This window comes from Bufo gargarizans, chromosome 5 (genome assembly GCF_014858855.1).
Source record: "Bufo gargarizans isolate SCDJY-AF-19 chromosome 5, ASM1485885v1, whole genome shotgun sequence".
Classification (NCBI taxonomy): Eukaryota; Metazoa; Chordata; class Amphibia; order Anura; family Bufonidae; genus Bufo; species Bufo gargarizans.
Window position 1 is genome coordinate 314,454,399 of NC_058084.1, and position 20,227 is coordinate 314,474,625.

At 42.0% G+C, this 20,227-nt stretch overlaps 1 protein-coding gene across 1 annotated transcript in view; it reads right to left on the minus strand.

Annotated features, from left to right (window-relative positions):
* The window catches only part of PXDC1 (PX domain containing 1), a 76,100-nt gene that overhangs the window by 27,391 nt on the left and 28,482 nt on the right, over nucleotides 1–20,227 (minus strand). Inside the window, 2 exon segments of the mRNA XM_044295065.1 lie at nucleotides 16,099–16,195; nucleotides 16,197–16,217. Of these exon segments, the coding sequence (XP_044151000.1) occupies nucleotides 16,099–16,195; nucleotides 16,197–16,217 (118 nt within the window).

Consider the following 20,227-nt stretch of genomic DNA (forward strand, 5'->3'; position numbering starts at 1 on the left):
TGGGTACATATTGAGCAAGGTTTAATACCTTGATGCAACCTAAAAGCTTTACTGTTGGGTTCCATCTTCTGCCCCTCTTACGCTCAGTTCGAACTCTGCACGATTGCCTACTCAGTCTCCCTATGGAAATGTTTCCATCATGTTCATGGTCGAGTGTCCTCGTTGCCTATTACCAACACCCCTTTAACAGTGTTGGAATACCTTCTTGAGGAACTGACTCTTACTAAATGGTATGAGCAAGGATTATTGAAAGTAGATCAACTGTTTGGACAGGGAGGACTGCTCCCAATCCTAGATTTGCACCATACTTATATACCGATACCTAATAGAGATTTCTACAAATATCTCCAGATCCACCATCTGCTATCTGATTTAACCACAGCTGAGAAACCCTTTAAGTCTGTTTAACATCCCTTCACAGAGGGCAAAAACTTTGAGACCAATAGATGACATTTTGTTTCTGGCCTCCACATTTGATAACTACTATGAGGCAGCCATGAAAAACCTCTTACGGTGGTACAATACTCCTAGTCGGTTGCACGTAATGTTCCCGACCACCTCTCCATGTTGCTGGAAACTGTGTGGTCAGAGGGGTACACTCTTCTATGTGCTGTGGGGGTGCTCTCACATTTCATTATTATCGAACGCCACTCATAGGCAAATAGCACTCTCCCCAGGGCTATGTCACGGAAGGTGTACAGGAAACAAGAAAACACAAAATGAATATACGACTAACTGGATCCAAAACTAAGGAACAAAAAGGGAGAGCCCTGCATCAGACCTGGCTCTCTCCCTTACTGCTCAGCCTATGCGAAAATCCCAATGGTAGATGATCGCATATCCTCGTACCTCGACTGTATAACACCTGAACACCCTATAATAGTGAGGGGACACGACCACCGGCTCCCTACACTAGATACGGAGGGAGTCAGGGTCACCTGGGATCCAGCAAACAGAAAAACACAAATAAATGAACAAAACGTATCTTGTAGAAGACTCAGAAGTAGGATCAGCATGCACACACTCCAGGAAGTAATATAAACCGCAAACTGATGCACTATGGGGAGGAATTTAAAGGGATGCAATCAGTGCAACTACATGACAGCTGAGAGAGGCTAACGAGATGAGAAAATGAAAGCAAAACAAAGGAACCTCAAGGAGGAGGTTCTGAAAGGCATCTGTCAGAGCTTCTCAGATGTCTGGTGGTGACAGGCTAGCACTACTCTTCCTGGACACAGACACATTCCCCTTGGCCATATGATCGATTTTGGGACATATTTTGGTTATTGCAAAACTAGTAGTGGTCAGGCACTGGAAGGGGTCCATTTCTCAGATGATAGGGGAGGTAATCTCTGCAAACAATACTACATATCAATATGAGAAGCAAATAGAATACTTTGCAGCTTGATAGCTAATCATAAGGTAACGCGTGTAGGTGTGATATATAGGCCACCTAGCCAAGTCAAAGAATTAGATGATCTACTAGTTGAGGAAATAGCTAAAATGACGTTGAAGGGGGAAGTTATCATTATGGGAGACTTTAATTTTCCTGATGTAAACTGGAAAACCAAAATAGCTAGTTCTGCCAGGAGTACAGATATTCTAAATTTCCTACTGGTATTATCTCTACAGCAAGTAGTGGAGGAGCCAACCCGGAAGGAGGCCATTTTAGATTTAGTATTCACGAATGGGAATTTGGTATATGATATTACTGTAGGGGAAAGCTTAGGATCTAGTGATCAACAGTCAGTGTGGTTTACTATAAGTACAGTGACTGAGTCACACCATACAAAACCAAAAGTTTTAGATTTTAGAAAAAAGGACTTTTCTAAAATTAGATTAGTGGTATACGAGTCCCTATCAGATTGGAACAATTTCAATGGAGTCCAGGAAAAATGGGACTACTTAAAAGTGGCACTATTGAAGGCAACAGAAAATTGCATTAGGCTTGTCAGTAAAAGCAAAAAAAAAGGAAGAGACCACTGTCGTACTCAGCAGAAGTGGTCAAAATCATTAAAAACAAAAAGATAGCATTTAGTAATTATAAAAAAAAAAAAAAGAGGATGACAGGCAAATTTATAAGATTAGGCAGAGAGAGGCCAAACAAGTAATACGAGCTTCTAAAGCACAAGCAGAAGAGAAATTATCTCAGTCAGTGAAAAAAGGCAATAAGACATTCTTCAGATACATAAATGAAAAAAGGAAACTAAAACAAGGAATTACCAAATTAAAAACAAAGGAAGGAAGGTATACGGAAGAAGATAAAGAACTAGCTGACTGCCTCAATGAATACTTCTGTTCAGTTTTTACAAAGGAAAATGAAGGAGAAGGACCTCAGTTAGGAAAGAAGACAAATGAATCTTTTGATGCATGCATCTTTACAGAGGAAGAGGTTCTAAGTCAGCTGTCTAAAATTAATACAAATAAGTCACAGGGGCCTGATGGGATACACCCAAAGCAATAAAGGAGCTCAGCGGCGAACTGGCAAAACCATTAACAGATTTATTTAACCAATCACTGGCAACAGGAGTCGTCCCAGAGGATTGGAAATTGGCAAATGTTGTGCCCATTCACAAGAAAGGTAGTAGGGAGGAATCGGGCAACTATAGGCCAGTAAGCCTGACATCAATAGTGGGGAAATTAATGGAAACCATACTTAAGGAGAGGATTGTGTAACATCTAAAATCCCATGGATTGAAAGATGAAAAATAGCATGGGTTTACTTCAGGGAGATAATGTCAAACTGGCAATAACCAAAGACAATTACCTCTCCCAACTGGTTCAGGACCAGACTAGAGGGACGGTCATACTGGACTTAGTATTAAACAATAGGCTTGACAGAACAACAGATGTGCAGGTTGGGGGACACCTGGGAAATAGTGACCATAACGTAATAACCTTCCAATTATCATTCAAAAGAGCGTTTCTACACGGAGGAACAAAAATACCAAACTTCAAAAAAAGCTAAATTTAGCCACCTAAGGAAGGCCATAGGCCTAACTAACTGGGACAAAGTCCTCAAAAATAAAAATACAGCCACAAAATGGGATATCTTTAGAAGCATCCTAAAATCTCATTGTGAGAGGTTCATACTGTATGGGAATAAAAGGTTAAGGAACAAAAAGAAACCACTGTAGATAAACAGAACTGTAAAGAATGCAATAAATGACAAAAAGAAAGCATATACACACTAAAACAGGAGGGTAGCACGGAAGCACTAAAAAACTATAAGGAAAAAAATAGAACATGTAAAAAACAAATAAAAGCGGCCAAACTAGAGACCGAGAGATTAATTGCCAAAGAGAGTAAAACTAACCCTAAAATGTTCTTCAATTATATAAATGTTAAAAAGTATAAATCTAAAGGTGTCGGCCCTTTAAAGAGTAATGAGCGGGGAGTCGCAGAGAGCGACGAGGAGAAAGCAAAGCTGTTGAATATTTTTTTCTCCAATGTATTCACCGAGGAAAATAAACTGTCAGATGAAATGCTGAATGTAAAAATAAATTCCCCATTAAAAGTGTCCTGTCTGACCCAGGAAGAAGTACAACAGCGACTTAAAAAGATTCAAATAGACAAATCGCCAGGACCGGATGGCATACACCCCCCATATCCTAACTGACAGGGAATGTCCCACAGGATTGGCGCATAGGAAATGTAGTGCCAATATTTAAAAAAAGGGTCCAAAAACATAGCCTGGAAACTATAGGCCGGTAATTTTAACATCTGTTGTGGGTAAACTGTTTGAAGGTTTTCTGAGAGATTCTATCTTAGAGCATCTCAACTGAAATAAGCAAATAACGCCATATCAGCATGGCTTCATGAGGGATCGGTCATGCCAAACTAATTTAATCAGTTTCTATGAGGAGGTAAGTTCTAGACTTGACAGCGGCGAATCAATGGATGTCATATATCTGGACTTCTCCAAAGCATTTGACACTGTACCACATAAAAGGTTAGTATAAAAAAAAAGAGAATGCTCGGACTGGAAGAAAACGTCTGTATATGGGTAAGTAACTGGCTGAGGGATAGAAAACAAAGGGTGGTTATTAGTGGTACACACTCAGATTGGGTCACTAGTGGAGTACCTCAGGGGTCAGTATTGGGCCCTATTCTCTTCAATATATTTATTAATGATCTTGTAGAAGGCTTGCACAGTAAAATATAAATTTTCACAGATGACACTAAACGGTGTAAAGTAATTAACACTGAAGTGGACAGTATACTACTACAGAGGGATCTGGATAGATTGGAGGCTTGGGTAGATAAGTGGCAGATGAGGTTTAACACTGACAAATATAAAGTTATGCACATGGGAAGGAATTATGCAAGTCACCCGTGCATACTAAATGGTAAAACACTCAGTAACACTGACATGGAAAAGGATCTAGGAATTTTAATAAACAGCAAACTAAGCTGCAAAAACCAGTGTCAGGCAGCTGCTGCCAAGGCCAATAAGATAATGGGTTGCATCAAAAGGGGCATAGATGCCCGTGATGAGAACATAGTCCTACCACTTTACAAATCATTAGTCAGACCACACATGGAGTACTGTGTACAGTTCTGGGCTACTGTGAACAAGGCAGACATAGCAGAGCTAGAGAGGGTCCAGAGGAGGGCAACTAAAGTAATAACTGGAATGGGGCAACTACAGTACCCTGAAAGATTATCAAAATTATGGTTATTCACTTTAGAAAAAAGACGACTGAGGGGAGATCTAATTACTATGTATAAATATATCAGGGGTCAGTACAGAGATCTATCCCATCAGCTATTTATCCCCAGGACTGTGACTGTGACGAGGGGACATCCTCTGCGTCTGGAGGAAAGAAGGTTTGTACACAAACATAGAAGAGGATTCTTTACGGTAAGAGCAGTGAGACTATGGAACTCTCTGCCTAAGGAGGTGTGATGGTGAGTACAATAAAGGAATTCAAGAGGGGCCTGGATGTATTTCTGGAGCGTAATAATATTACAGGCTATAGCTACTAGAGAGGGGTCATTGATCCAGGGAGTTATTCTGATTGCCTGATTGGAGTCGGGAAGGAATTTTTTATTCCCCTAAAGTGGGGAAAATTGGCTTCTACCTCACAGTTTTTTTTTTGCCTTCCTCTGGATCAACTTGCAGGAAAACAGGCCGAACTGGATGGACAAATGTCTTTTTTCGGCCTTATGTACTATGTTATGTACTATGCTTATTGATTTTTTTTTGATTGGGTGACTAACATAATAGATGGTGGAGGTGCAGTAGACATCGCTTATCTAAACTTTAGTAAGGCTTTTGATACTGTCCCACATATAAGGCTTATCAATAAATTGCAGTCTTTGGGCTTGGACTCCCATATTGTTGAATGGATTAGGCAGTGGCTGAGGGACAGACAACAGAGGGTTTTAGTCAATGGAGTATATTCAGGTCATGGTCTTGTTACCAGTGGGGTACCTCAGGGATCTGTTCTGGGACCCATATTGTTTAATATCTTTATCAGCGAAATTGGAGAAGGCCTCGATGGTAAGGTGTGTCTTTTTGCTGATGACACAAAGATTTGTAACAGGGTTGATGTTCCTGGAGGGATACACCAAAGGGAAAAGGATTTAGGAAAACTAGAGGAATGGTCAAAAATCTGGCAACTAAAATTTAATGTTGATAAGTGCAAGATAATGCACCTGGGGCGTAAAAACCCAAGAGCAGAATATAAAATCTGTGATATAGTCCTAACCTCAGTATCTGTGGAAAGGGATTTAGGGGTCATTATTTCAGAAGACTTAAAGGTAGGCAGACAATGTCATAGAGCAGCAGGAAATGCTAGCAGAATGCTTGGGTGTATAGGGAGAGGCATTACCAGTAGAAAGAGGGAGGTGCTCATGCTGCTCTACAGAGCACTAGTGAGACCTCACTTGGAGTATTGTGCGCAGTACTGGAGGCCATATCTCCAGAAGGATATTGATACTTTGGAGAGAGTTCAGAGAAGAGCTACTAAACTGGTACATGGATTGCAGGATAAAACTTACCAGGAAAGATTAAAGGAACTTAACATGTATAGCTTGGAAGAAAGACGAGACAGAGGGGATATGGTAGAAACTTTTAAATACATAAAGGGAATCAACAAGGTAAAAGAGGAAATAATATTTAAAAGAAGAAAAACTGCTACAAGAGGACATAGTTTTAAATTAGAAGGGCAAAGGTTTAAAAGTAATATCAGGAAGTATGACTTTACTGAGAGAGTAGTGGATGCATGGAATAGCCTTCCTGCAGAAGTGGTAGCTGCAAATACAGTGGAGGAGTTTAAGCATGCATGGGATAGGCATAAGGCCATCCTTCATATAAGATAAATGGTTCTCATCTGCCGACACATTCTATGTTTCTATGTAAGTTTACTTCAGAAATCAAAAGTGGTTAGACTATGGAAATTGGTGGTACAGCCCCCCTTCATAACCTTCCATATCTTCTGATATGATGATCATCAGTGACGGCTTGTTTCTGTTTGTGTTTTCTCATATGATGTACCATGCATCTGCTACTATGTACCACTGTTATACTTTTGGGAAACATCCAAAAAAAACTACTAAACCAGAAAAATCCACTAAGATGGCAAAATGGTTATTTAATATGGTCCATTTAACCATACTCTTATTTTGGAGGGAATATCTGCATTCACTGCGAAGCATCAATTCTGGAGTGCCTCTTCTTACAACTCCTTGTTGCACCATTCCTCTGTTATTCCTCCAAGAAATTGATGAATAAATTCACAACTGAGATGTTACCATTCCTACTGTCAAAGGGGTGTCCTGCACAGTATGAACCTGTCATTACTGATTGGACAGTCAAAGACACACTCCTAATTGGTGACACCCAGTTGTCAGGGGGACAGCGCAACACAACACAGAGTTATCTGAATAGAGGCTCCCAAACTGTCATATTATACGGAATGCAAGCAGTTACTAATAGGGACATATCAGGAAAGGAGAAATCCAGGCAAATCTCTGTGATGCGTTTGCAGTGTACCAGTGGCTTAGTATGTCAGCTTGGTCAGGTTGGCCATGTTTGGTAGTCTATTAGTCCTCAGGTCTTATAGGTTACCCATCAGCAGGATACTCACAGGCAATATACACTGCACTACATAAGTAGTGCAGTATATTATGCAAGTGATTAAAGAACTTCATGTAACGGGGAGTCGGCGATGGACTTCCCCTCTGCAGCGTCGCCGGCATCCCGCTAGTGAAGAGGAGGCGTCCTCATCTCCATAGCAACCAAAGGGCGGGGAGGACCCGGCTGCACACGCTTCCTCGGCGTGGCCGCCGTCCTCCATACCCGGGCCTAGGCAACGAGCATGTGGGGAACTGAGCGATGATATTGATGAGCTGTTCTGAGTTACGGGGGACAGGTCATGTGACGCTGGCCACGTCACATGACCCATCAGGAGGACCTATTTAAACAGGTAACCTGCTGGCCACCGGTTGCCTGTGATTGGTCTTGCTACCCTCACCAGCATTTTGTATTGCGCCTTTCTGTGTGTGTTTGGACCTCGGCTCTGTTTTTGACCTCGACCTTGTGACTTCCCTGGAATTGACGTGACCTCTTGGCTTCTGACTCTGGATTGTGTTTTGACCTAGTTATTGTATTGCTCCCTGTATACCTGGGTGACCTCGGCTTTCCTGACTCTGTTACGGTACTTCTTTATCTTCTTTGGCCCCTGCACTTGTCTAAGCGAAGGAAGTTGTACGCCGTCGGTTAGGACGGACCATGCAAGTAGGCAGGGACAGAGGTTAGGGCTGCAATTATCCCTACTCTCTGTTGTGACACTTCATGTACAAGTCCCCTTAAGAAACAAATAAATATAATACAAAATGTTTTGAGGTATAAAAACATCCAAATAAAAAAATAAAATAAAAGAATTGCAATGTAATTATTTTTTTTTTAATCAAAAGGGGTTGTTCACCTTTGTAGAGCTTTTCTACAGACTCCACAGTATGGCCAGACCCGCTGTGGTAATCATACTTATCTGACCCTGCTGCTGGGTTCATCGATGCCCAATTGTTCTTCAGGTCACGTGTCTCCGCGGGTCTACATCCGGAATGACTGTCTACAGTGGCAAAATGTCACCCACGTGGCATGTGACCCAGTGATATGCCAGATAGATGACAAGTCACCGATGCTGCCAGTCATTGACTGCAGAGGTCACGTGACGCGGCATCAAACTGGATATTCACATGGGGAAACCCAGGATCTGCAGAGCCGGCGGGGCAGCAACAGCGGGGATCAGGTAAGTATGGTTACCATCTTGGGTCTGGCAAGCTGTGGGGTCTCTAGAAAAGCTATACAAGGGTAAACAAACCCCTTTAAACGTTAAACTTTACAAATTTGGTATTGTATTTCTACTCTGGAGGGGGCACAATGGGCATTTCTACTCTGGAGGTGGCACAATGGGCATTGCTAATGTGAAGGGGGCACAATGGGCTTTTCTACTCTGGAGGGGACACAATGAAAATTTTTACTCTGAACGGGGCACAATGGCCATAGCTAATGTGAAGGGGGGCACAATGGACATTTCTACTATGGAGGGGGCACAGTGCACCGAGGGCATTACTACTATGAAGGGGGCACAGAGGGCATTATTACTGTAAAGGGGGCACAATGGGCATTACTACTTTTAAGGGTGTACAATGGGGATTATTACTATGAAGGGGGCAGAATGGGCATTATTACTATGAAGGGGGCATAATGGGGATTATTACTGTGAAGGGTGCCCAGAGAGGGCATTATAACTGTTAAGGGGCACAGAAAGGGCATTACTAATATATAAGGGGCACAGAGATGGCATTACTACTATGAGGGGGTACTACTCTTAGGGTATTCATACTCTGTGGGGAGAAACTAAGGAAGCATAGCAATGTGTCAGGGGCACTAAGGAGCATCATATTGTGTTGGGGCACCAAGGGAACACCCTACTGTGAGGGTGCACTTAGGGGTATCATACTCTGTGGAGCACTAAAGGGATATCATACTGTCTGAGGGGTATCATTTTGTTAGGGAGCACTGAAAGGACATTCATACTGTTTGGTTAGCAGAAAGGAGATTGGGGGGGCTTGGAGGTGTGGATTATTGTATAAATAATAATAATAATGATGCAGAGCTATACGCCAATGGTGTTCTCTCTCCTTATATATTATTTTATTGTTTTGCAGCTTGGACCTTTATCCTACAGTAGACTCAGGTATGTGGACCTTTACAAAAAGTACTTGAGGACCCCTGATGTAGCAGAACAATTGGAGCATTGAATGGGGAGATCTCTGGATCCATGTGAGGCACGGGGCTGGTTCTAGCTTTGTTAGAAAGGTATTGTCATGTACTATATGATGTCTGATTATCATTTTTTACCTCGATCATGGCATAACCCCAGAGCTACCAATGTGGTACAACTATGGAGACTTGCTATTGCAGACCCTGAGAAAGCTGGGTGACAATCAGAGTCACCAAGCATTCCTGGAAGCAACGGAATACAAATTTAAGCAACTACAGAGGGGAAGCCAATGTGAATTTACCACAGTTTGATTTTAGATGGAAACATAGTAATGATATACTAGAAAGCAGCCCTCTGAACATGTGTCCCAGTAGGTGTCAATAATTTATTATAATTATTATTTTTTCTAACATAGTCTGTGATCCTAGAGAGTTACATTTTCTATGTTTTAATTATTTCTCAACATTTATCTTATTTACCTGCCATAAATGATCACTAGATACATTGGCTGAATCTTAGAGATATAGCAGTGACAGCAGGATATTAAGACACTGCTTTGTTGTATTAATCATGATTTATTCCTTTAAAAGAGCTGCCATCTAGTGGTGAAGTGAAACAGCACAGACATGGATCTGGGGGAATTAAAGGGAACCTGTCACCAGGAAATGTACAATCTGAAGACAGCATGGTATACTATAGACCTATCATTTATACATAGCCCATGCTCTTTCTATACTTAAAGGGGTGTTCTCACTTCAGCAAAAGGCATGTATCATGTAGAGAAAGTTAATACAAGACACTTAATAATGTATTTTGATTGTCCATATTGCTTCCTTTGCTAGCTTGATTAATTTTTCCATAACATTATACACTGCCTGTTTCCATGGTTATGACCACCCTGCAATCTATCAGCGGTGGTCATGCTTGCACACTATAGGAAAAGGCTCTGGCCTTTCTTGTGGCGGGGACCATGGACGCGCACACAGGTACACATGCACAGCAGCTCCTGTCCCGGCCACCTTGTATCTACGCTGCAGAGTGGCCGTAACCCCTGTATACCTGTGGTGTATAATGCAATAGGAAAATCAATCCAACCAGCAAAAGAAGCAATATGGACAATCACAATACATTAGTAAGTGCCTTGTAGTAACTTTCTCTACATAATAAATGCCATTTACTAAAAAGAGACAACCCCTTTATCACTTTCCTGACCAGAGGATTTTGCATTTTATAGTTTTTTCATTTTTATATTCTTCCCTGCCTTACCAGAGCCGTAACTTTAGTATTTTTTTTATCTTTCTGTTCACATGGTCGTATGACGGCTTGCTTTTAGTAGGACAAGTTGTACTTTCTAATGGCACCATTTACTATTACATACAATGTATCAGGAACCTGGAAAGAAATTCCAAATGGGTGGAATTGTAAAAAACAAACAAAAAAAACTACATTTTGCAACTTTTTTATGGTATTTGTTTTCACGGTCCTGTGTGATAAAACTGACCTGTGCCCTTTATTCTTAGGGTCGGTACAATTACAGTAATACCACATTTGTATAGTTCTGCGTGTGTTTTAATAAGGGTCCATTCACACGTCCGTTGTTTCTTTCCTGATCTGTTCCTTTTTGCGGAACAGATCTGGACCCATTCATTTTCAACGGGTCCTGAAAAAAATCGGACAGCACAATGTCAGAATGGACCCTAAAACAAATAATAATCTGTTATTTTCATCGCCATATGCTGATCCCCATAACTTTTTACATTTAAGTCTATGGAGCTGTGAGGGCCCATCTTTTTGTGCGGTGTAGTTTTTATTGATATTGATCACTTTTTATAAAAAAATTTGGGTAAGTGAATCAACGGAAAACCGGCAAATTGCCTTTATTTTCATTTTTTAGGCCCCCAAGGTGACATCAACATGCCATATTTAGTTTGCCATTTCTATTCAGTAATGGGATTTAATGCATTACGGAACAGAAAATTCTGTATATTCCACCTGCAGGACTACATTGGTATATACCTGTGATGGCATCAGAGCCTCCAGTGGGCGCCGGTTTTTCACAACCAATGATTGGCTTCTCTGATCACCGCGTGGGTTAGCCATTTCAGCCATGGGAGAGCATCGCTGGCGAACAGCCTCTCAGATACCGTGGTCACATTTAACCAGGGCATCTGAGGGGTTAAATATCACCCCCTGTTTATCTATCAGTGACTGACAGCCATCTATGTATACACACTTACACAGAGAATGCTATCAATCACTGATAACACCTCCCCATGTACAACTATCAATGACTGACAGCTATTGATATATATATATATATATATATACACACACACACACACTTAGACAGGGAATACAATCAATCACTGATAACACCTCCCCTGTGTACAACTAAAGGTGACTGACAGCTAGTATCGATATATACACACTTACACAGAGAATGCTATCAATCACTGATAACACCTCCATGTACAGTCATCAGTGACTGACAGCTAACTATGTATACAAACTTACACAGGGAATACTATCAATCACTGATAACACCTCCATGTACAGTCATCAGTGACTGACAGCTAACTATGTATACACACTTACACAGAGAATGCTATCAATCACTGATAACAAACACCCCCCTATGTACAACTATCAATGATTTACAGCTATCGATATATACACACTTACACAGAGAATGCTATCAATCACTGATAACACCTCCCCAATGTACAACTATCAGTGACTGACAGCTATCTATGTATACACACTTACATAGAGAATACTATCAATCACTGACAACACCTCCCTGTGTACAACTGAACTCAGAAGAAGGAGAAATTCAAATATATAAATGACAAGATTTAAAAGGCATCCGTCAGGAGATTTGTACCTATGATCTGTTACATGTGCGCTTGGCAGCTGAAGGCATCTGTGTTGGTCCCATGTTCATATGTCCCACATTGCTGAGAAAAATGATATTTTAATATATGCAAATGAACCTCTAGGAGCAATGGAGGAGTTGCCATTACACCTAGAGGATCGTCTCTCACTGCAACTACAGCGCCCTCTCCACTTTGGTTGACAGGGCTAGTAAATGTGATCACACCTCACCCTGTCAACTATAGCAGAGAGGGTTCGGCAGTTGCAGAGCCCGAATAAGTGAGCAGAGCCTGTAGGAGTAATGGCAATGCCCCTGTTGCTCCTAGAGGCTCATTTACATATATTAAACCATTATTTTTCTCAGCAATGTGGACACATATGAACATGGGACCAACACAGATGCCTTCAGCTGCCAAGCGCACATGTAACAGGTCAGCCAGTGTCATAGATACAAATCTGCTGACAGATGCATTTCATTCTTTTTCCACAAAACTACATATCACCCTGCCCAGCTCCCCCTGCTCCATAACATATCACATGGATCTGAATACTTTTATAATTTCATGTAATAAACAATTTTGAATAGCCACTGAGTTATTCACTGAAATGTACCTGTATAGTGCCACCTGCTGTTTGATTTTTTTTAATTTTCCTGTCCTGCTCAGTGAGCTCTGAGCACATGCTCAGTTCCATCCTTCGACGGTCACTAGCTGCAGTACAAAGGACACGCCCCGTGAGAAAGTGCATTCCCCCTAAGCTGCCAGCTTGATATAAATCTAGCAGAGCAATGACTGTGGAGATCTCTGGATCCATGTGATGTACAGGGCTGGTTTTAGCTTTGTTAGAAAGAGACTGTCATGTTGTTATGATGTTTGATTTTCATTTTTTTATATTAATCATGGGATAACCCCTGTAAGTTTCTCTTTGTTGAGACTGCTAAGACAGCATTGGGAGTCTTATAGGCCAGGTAGTGCTCCTTGGAAAAAGGAACTGTAAATAAGCTCTTCTCCAGGGGGACAAAACCTGCCTCTCTAGAACCCTGCTCTGCACTAATGAGGACCAAGAACCCTGAAACAGTTGTCTCGGATTTCTTTTTCTTATGAAATAGACTCTGGTTTTGACTTATATCTCAAGTCATTGTTCCAAGGCCTGTTTAAAGAGTCAGCCATTGACTGATGTGTATCCAGTAGGTGGCACTAGGGAGCCAGCTTCTGTCCTCCTGTAAAAGAACTTATTTACATAAGGCACAGACATTCACAAATGGGGGCAGATTTCGGCTAGGGCTACATGGTGACTTGCAGCCGTGCATAATAAAATGACAATGTTGCTCTGCTACATCGCAACTAATGATGAATGTGGTCGTGTTGGATTTCAAATGCATCCACTATCATTAGTGCAATTTTAGCAGCATAACATTACAATCTTAGGGGTCCAGTCACACATCCGTAGGTGTTTTGCGGTCCGCAAATTGCAGATCCTCAAGACACGGACATGGGCAATGTGCGTTTCCGCAATTTTCGGACCAAACATCGCCGGCACTATAATAGAAAATGCCTTTTCTTGTGGACAAGAAAAGGACATGTTCTATTTTTTCGGGAACGGAATTGCGGATCCGGAAATGCGGATAGCACATAGTGTGCTGTCCGCATCCGTTCCGGCCCCATTGAAAGTGAATGGGTCCGCACCCGTTCTGCATAATTGCGGAACGGATCCGGACCATTCATACGGACGTGTGAATGGACCCTAAAACGGGATTTATCTGGAATGAACTTTCCTACGAATGCTCGTTCCCGATAATCTTCCAATCTAAAGATGCCGCAGATCAGCCGATGAACGAGTGAAAAGCCTGTTCATCAGATGCAATGATCTTTCATGAGGACACCTCAATCATTGTTCCCGGGCAGCAGATTGTGCTGTGTACAGCCCAGGAGAAGGGATTTTGCATCTAAATACAGTGCTTCACCTTCACTTAAAGGGGTTGTCTCACTTAAGTAAAGGGCATTCATCATGTAGAGAAAGTTAATACAAGGCACTTATTATACATATTGCCTCCTTTGTTTCTATGGTTACGACCACCATGCAATCAAGCAGTGGTGGCCGTGCTTGCACACTATACAAAAAAGCATTGTACTATACATGATCCCGCAGTTCCAGCCACCAGAAAATGTGCAAAGCACGACCACCACTGCTGGATTGCAGGGTGGTCATAACCCCTGGTGTATAATGCGACTAAAAAATTAATCAAGCCAGCAGAGGAGGCAATATAGATAATCACAATACATTAGTAAGTGCCTTGTATTAAAGGGGACCTTTAATGGGTTCAGACATTATGAAATAACTAGCAGGTTATGTAGGGCATAGTGCAGGGATGTAATATCGCTTACTAGTTTGTCTGTGGCCCCCCCAAACCCCCCTGCCCCCCATTCAGTTTTCCCGCCTGGTATGCTAATTAATAGCATCGGTACAGGGAGAAGGAGACTGCTCTGTTTCTTAATGGGCGTCTCCTTCTCCGTGGCTGTAGCGCGGTCCCAAAAAAAAAAACTTACCTTCTCCCTGGCTATGACGCTCTCCGTTGCGATTGAACCACGCTACAGCCAGGGAGAAGGAGACGCCCATTAAGAAACAGAGCAGTCTCCTCCTTCCTGTACCGATGCTATTTATTAGTAGCATACCAGGCGGGAAAACTGAACGGGGAGGGGCACAGCAGGCGAACGGAGCGGCGCCCAGACAAAGCAAGCAATATTACATCCCTGCACTATGCCCTACATAACCTGCTAGTTATTTCATAATGTCTGGACCCATGAAAGGTCCTCTAACTTTCTCTACATGATAAATGCCACTTACCTAAGTGAGACAACCCCTTAAATGAGCAGCCGATTGTTGGGAAGGAACGCTTCCTTTCCGACAATCTGCTGCTCCTCGCAAAATCTAAATGCACCTTAACGCCCTAGCCTAACTAATTCCATTAGCATCAACTAGGAAATCACGGTAAGAAGATGCAGCAAAAACTTATGATAGTGATAGATTTGCTCCATCTTGCTTGTAGCTGTCGCCAGGCTGGCTTACTTTATACCTTTAATAAATGTGGCATTAGTACAATCTGCCCCTTTTTAAGTATTTATGGCTTTACAGACAAAAAAAGGCAAATAGACAAGTTATAAAAAAATAATAATAATATGCTGTGGCTTGTTTGTGCACAATCCACAGCAAAAATCAGAGACAACGCACAATATGCATTTTAGCCAGTAGGTGGCAGTATTAGACAACTGAGCCATGTGCTTAGGCTACGTCTACATGATGTTTAGGGCATAGACTCATTGTAAAAAATATATATAATACCCAGACAGAAATGTCAATAGCAGGGATTCCAACTGGCAGTTTTCAGCAGGATAATGGTCACCCGCACACAGCAAAGGTTTCACATCATCTTAAATGAACATGTTCGGCCTATGTGCGAAAAAGTCAAAAGTAGCCATAGGTCCCCATTCACCCAAAAAGAGTCTTACTGTCCTCAGTCAGGGTGGTATGTACAGGAAAGCACAGCAGACTACACCTTCCTATACAGAAAGTCACTGTAAAAAAAAGGTACACCACACAGTATACAACTTTTAACAAGGTGGCAACATATGCCATTGTATGGCTACACAGCAGCATACTTCAAAGTTGTATAGCTCTGATGTCGTGTGAACAGAGACCTAAAGGGGTTGCCCAGAATTGCCAGATTTTATTATCTACATTACAGCTATACAGCTCCGTATTGTTAGGATCCCACCAATAACATCATATCGTAGCGTTCTGGACACCAGCGAGTGTGCGACTTGAGGTGCTGGGAACCTGGTAGAAAGTGTTCCGCTGCCCTGCACAGGTCAAATCAGGTATTACACATTCCCCTTACAATCAATAGGTCCTCTCCTCCTTGATAGAGGTTACTAGTTGTTAATTAGAGAAGACCATACAGAAGACCTACCAGCATTGAATAGTCGCTTACCGGAGATTTTTATAGGACTTTGGAAGCTTGGCTGGATCTTGTGAACATTGTCATTCTTCAACACCTGGTCCAGTGGGGATCTCTCAAAGAAAGTGAGGAACAACCTCTGACCTCGAATACTGAAAGATAATGAAGGCAAGGGCTTAATTACATACATTACATGGGTAACAGAGCAGGTCAGGGCAAACCTGGCACAGGAGAAGCAACCGGTGACAAACTATATCACGAAGGACATTTCTAGGAGCATTGTTACCTGTCTCCTGAGATCTGTTCATGACAACGTCCCTGAAGATGCCTTCTTAGGGCATCTGAATGTAACAGAGAAGCCTCCTGTGGGACCACATCTATTTTCTCAAGCCGAGAGCTGCTCTAAAGAGTGACTCATCCTCTTGGGGACTTGTCTCATCTGTACCTTACATGACCACTTACTGTGTGTTGTCCAAAAGGTGACATCCTCTAAGAGCACTATTAGTATACTGGGAATACAGTTGTTTATGATGAGTGCAATTGTCTGTATTATGTATGTGCACCTCTTCTCATATGTACAGCGCTATGGAATGAATGGCGCTTTAATAATAAATAATAATAATACTGTGTATTTTTTATTATGGATTTTGAATTTATATCTCAAATCATTATAGCTGACACACAACGCAGGTAGTTTAATCAGTTTGGGTGAGTGTCATTAACTCTGTATAGCTGTACAAATAGTAACCCCCCCCATCCCCTTCTTCTAGAGATCATAACCTTTTCATGAGAACACATACATGTACGCCTCTTCATTCAACTCCATGGGACCGCAGGAGAGAGCATAGTACAAGCGCTTGGCTGAATGGAGCGGCAGTGCGCATGCCTGATCACTGCACCATTCAAATGGGGGAGCATGAGCCCCCGTTCTCATGACTACCCCTCACCCCCCAGTTGGACCCCCACTGATCAGATACTTATCTCTATCCTGTGGAGAGAGGATAGGTTGTTGTAATGGGACAACCCCTTTAAGCTGAATTCTTATAATATGAATAAGAATTTAGCTTAAAAGAGGGCTTATTAGCAATCAGAAGTAAAGAAATAAGGGCTCCAGGTCAAGCTGTCAGATGTTACAAAGGGGAAAAATGTTACTTAAAATTTGTTTATGTCACTAAAATCCACTTCTGTCACCCGAGTTGTGGGCCAATTGTATTAACTTCATCAATAAATTCAAATCCTCAATAAAAAAAAGTGACATTTTCAGGAGGGATTTTCCAATTCTAATGTAACTGTTGGGTGGTTAAGATGTAGACATAATAATGTTGAATGTGCAGAGAAGATCTCTAAGACTACTTTCACACTAGCGTTAATATTTTCCGGTATTGAGATCCGTCATAGGGTCTCATTACCGGAAAAAAATGCTTCTGTTTTGTCCCTATTCATTGTCAATGGGGACAAAACGTAACTGAACAGAACGGAATGCTCCAAAATGCATTCCGTTCCGTTCTCATACCGGAGAGCAAACCACAGCATTCTGCGGTTTGCTTTCCTTCCTGGGATGCGGAAGCAAGACGGATCCATCATGACCCACAATGTAAGTCAATGGGGACGGATCCGTTTTCTCTGACACAATAGAAAACTGATCCATCTTGGATATGTTACAGATAATACAACCGGATCCGTACATAACGGATGCAGATGGTTGTATTATCAGTAACGCAAGCATTTTTGCTGAACCCTGCCGGATCCAGTAAAAACGCTAGTGTGACCTGCAGAGGACAACCAGTTGAACTTTTTTAATAAAGACCAATTAGAAAAATGTTTTTAGCCCCATATAAATTTGGACAAAGAAGACAAATAAGTCCTATTGCATCACTGACTCTCTGTGAAAGAGGAGGAAAAATCCAAGCCTGAAATGAAGGCAGACTGGACTACATCTGCCCTACATATCACATGGTTTGTGTCTATTAGTAATGCTATAAGATGACATCTTACCCCCTTAGGCCTCTTTCACACTTGCGTTGTCCGGATCCGGCGTGTACTCCACTTGCCGGAATTACACGCCGGATCCGGAAAAACGCAAGTGTACTGAAAGCATTTGAAGACGGATCCGTCTTCAAAATGCTTTCAGTGTTACTATGGCACCCAGGACGCTATTAAAGTCCTGGTTGCCATAGTAGTAGTGGGGAGCGGGGGAGCAGCATACTTACCATCCGTGCGGCTCCCGGGGCGCTCCAGAATGACGTCAGAGTGCCCCATACGCATGGATCACATGATCCATGCGATCACGTCATCCATGCGCCTGGGGCGCCCTGACGTCACTATGGAGCGCCCCGGGAGCCGCACGGATGGTAGGTATGCTGCTCCCCGCTCCCCACTACAGTTTACCATGGCTGCCAGGACTTTAGCGTCCCGGCAGCCATGGTAACCATTGAGAAAAAGCTAAACGTCGCATCCGGCAATGCGCCGAAACGACGTTTAGCTTAAGGCCGGATCCGGATCAATGCCTTTCAATGGGCATTCATTCCGGATCCGGCCTTGCGGCAAGTGTTCCGGATTTTTGGCCGGAGCAAAAAGCGCAGCATGCTGCGCTATTTGCTGCGGCCAAAAAACGTTCCGTTCCGGAACGGAAGACATCCTGATGCATCCTGAAGGACGGACTGTCCATTCAGAATGCATTAGGAAAATCCTGATCAGTATTCTTCCGGCATAGAGCCCCGACGACGGAACTCTATGCCGGAAGACTATAACGCAGGTGTGAAAGAGCCCTAACAGTCACTAAAAATTGGGAAAGCTCTTGAAATTGTAACTTTTTAATTGTAGATTTTGAATTTATGTCTAAAGTAAATATAGTTGGTGGACAACGCGGGTGATTGAATAGCATTTTAATCTCTTAGGCCTCATGCACACGGCCGTTGCCCGGTCGTGGCCGTATTGCGGCTTGCAAACAGCGGGTCCGCAATATGCGGGCACCAGCCGTGTGCTCCCCACATCACGGATGCGGACCCATTCACTTGAAGCTGCAGTGTGGAACAGAGGCATGGAACCCGACGGAAGCACTATGTGGGTTTCTCTCCAAGTTCAATGGGTCTCGATCCGTCCCGGCCGTAAATTGCGGTCCCCAATGCACAGAACGGCCGCACATAAGGCCTTAGTGACGCGAATAATTTTAGCAGTCAAGACCAGGTAAAATTCTCCCCTCTAACATATTTGGGGACTTATTTTTACAGCATAAACTGTGTGGTATAAATAACATAACTTTATCCTGTCCGTCATTATGATGCCAAATTTATTGCTTTTATATTATATTTCTCTTATAATACTGGAACATTAAAAAACACTTTTTCTTTTAAAATAATTTGTTTTTGTTTCACTGTATTCCAAGACCCAAAATATTTATATTTTTCTGACGTTTTAACTGTGTGAAGGTTTGCTTTTTGAAAAACAATTTGCAGTTTTCATTAGTACAATTTTTCATTGCTTTTTATTCTGTTTTCATATGTGAGATAGGTGGAAAATACAATTCCAATACTGATTTATACAGTACCACTTTTTCATACCATTTTTTCACGTCACACCCAAACACTTGTATTGTAAAAATGTATTTTACTGGGATTTTATGTGATAGACCAACAGAAAGTAGCAAATGTGTGACGTGAAAAGAAAATTATACATGGTTTTCAAATTTTTTTATAAATTTAAATCTGAAAATTGTGGAGTGCATTTGTATTCATCCCCGTGTACTCTGATACCCCTAAAAAATACAGTATGACCAATTGCCTTCAGAAGTCACCTAGTTAGTAATTAAAGTGCAAATGTGTGTAATTTATTCTCAGTACAACTACAGCTGTTCTGTGAAGGCCTCAGAGGTTTGTTAGTGAACATAAGTGATCAAAAAGGCATCATGAAAACCAAGGAACACACCAGACAGGTCAGGAATAAAGTTGTGGAGAAGTTTAAAGCAGGGTTAGGTTATAAAAAAAAATATGCCAAGCTCTGAACACCTCACGGAGCACTGTTCAATCCATCTAGGGCTGCAGCTAACGATTATTTGAATAATCGATTAGTTGCCGATTAATTTCTACGATTAATCGATTAATCGGCAAAAACGACAAAATTACAAAACAGAGGTTTATATGATCTTACTTGAAAAAATATGTTC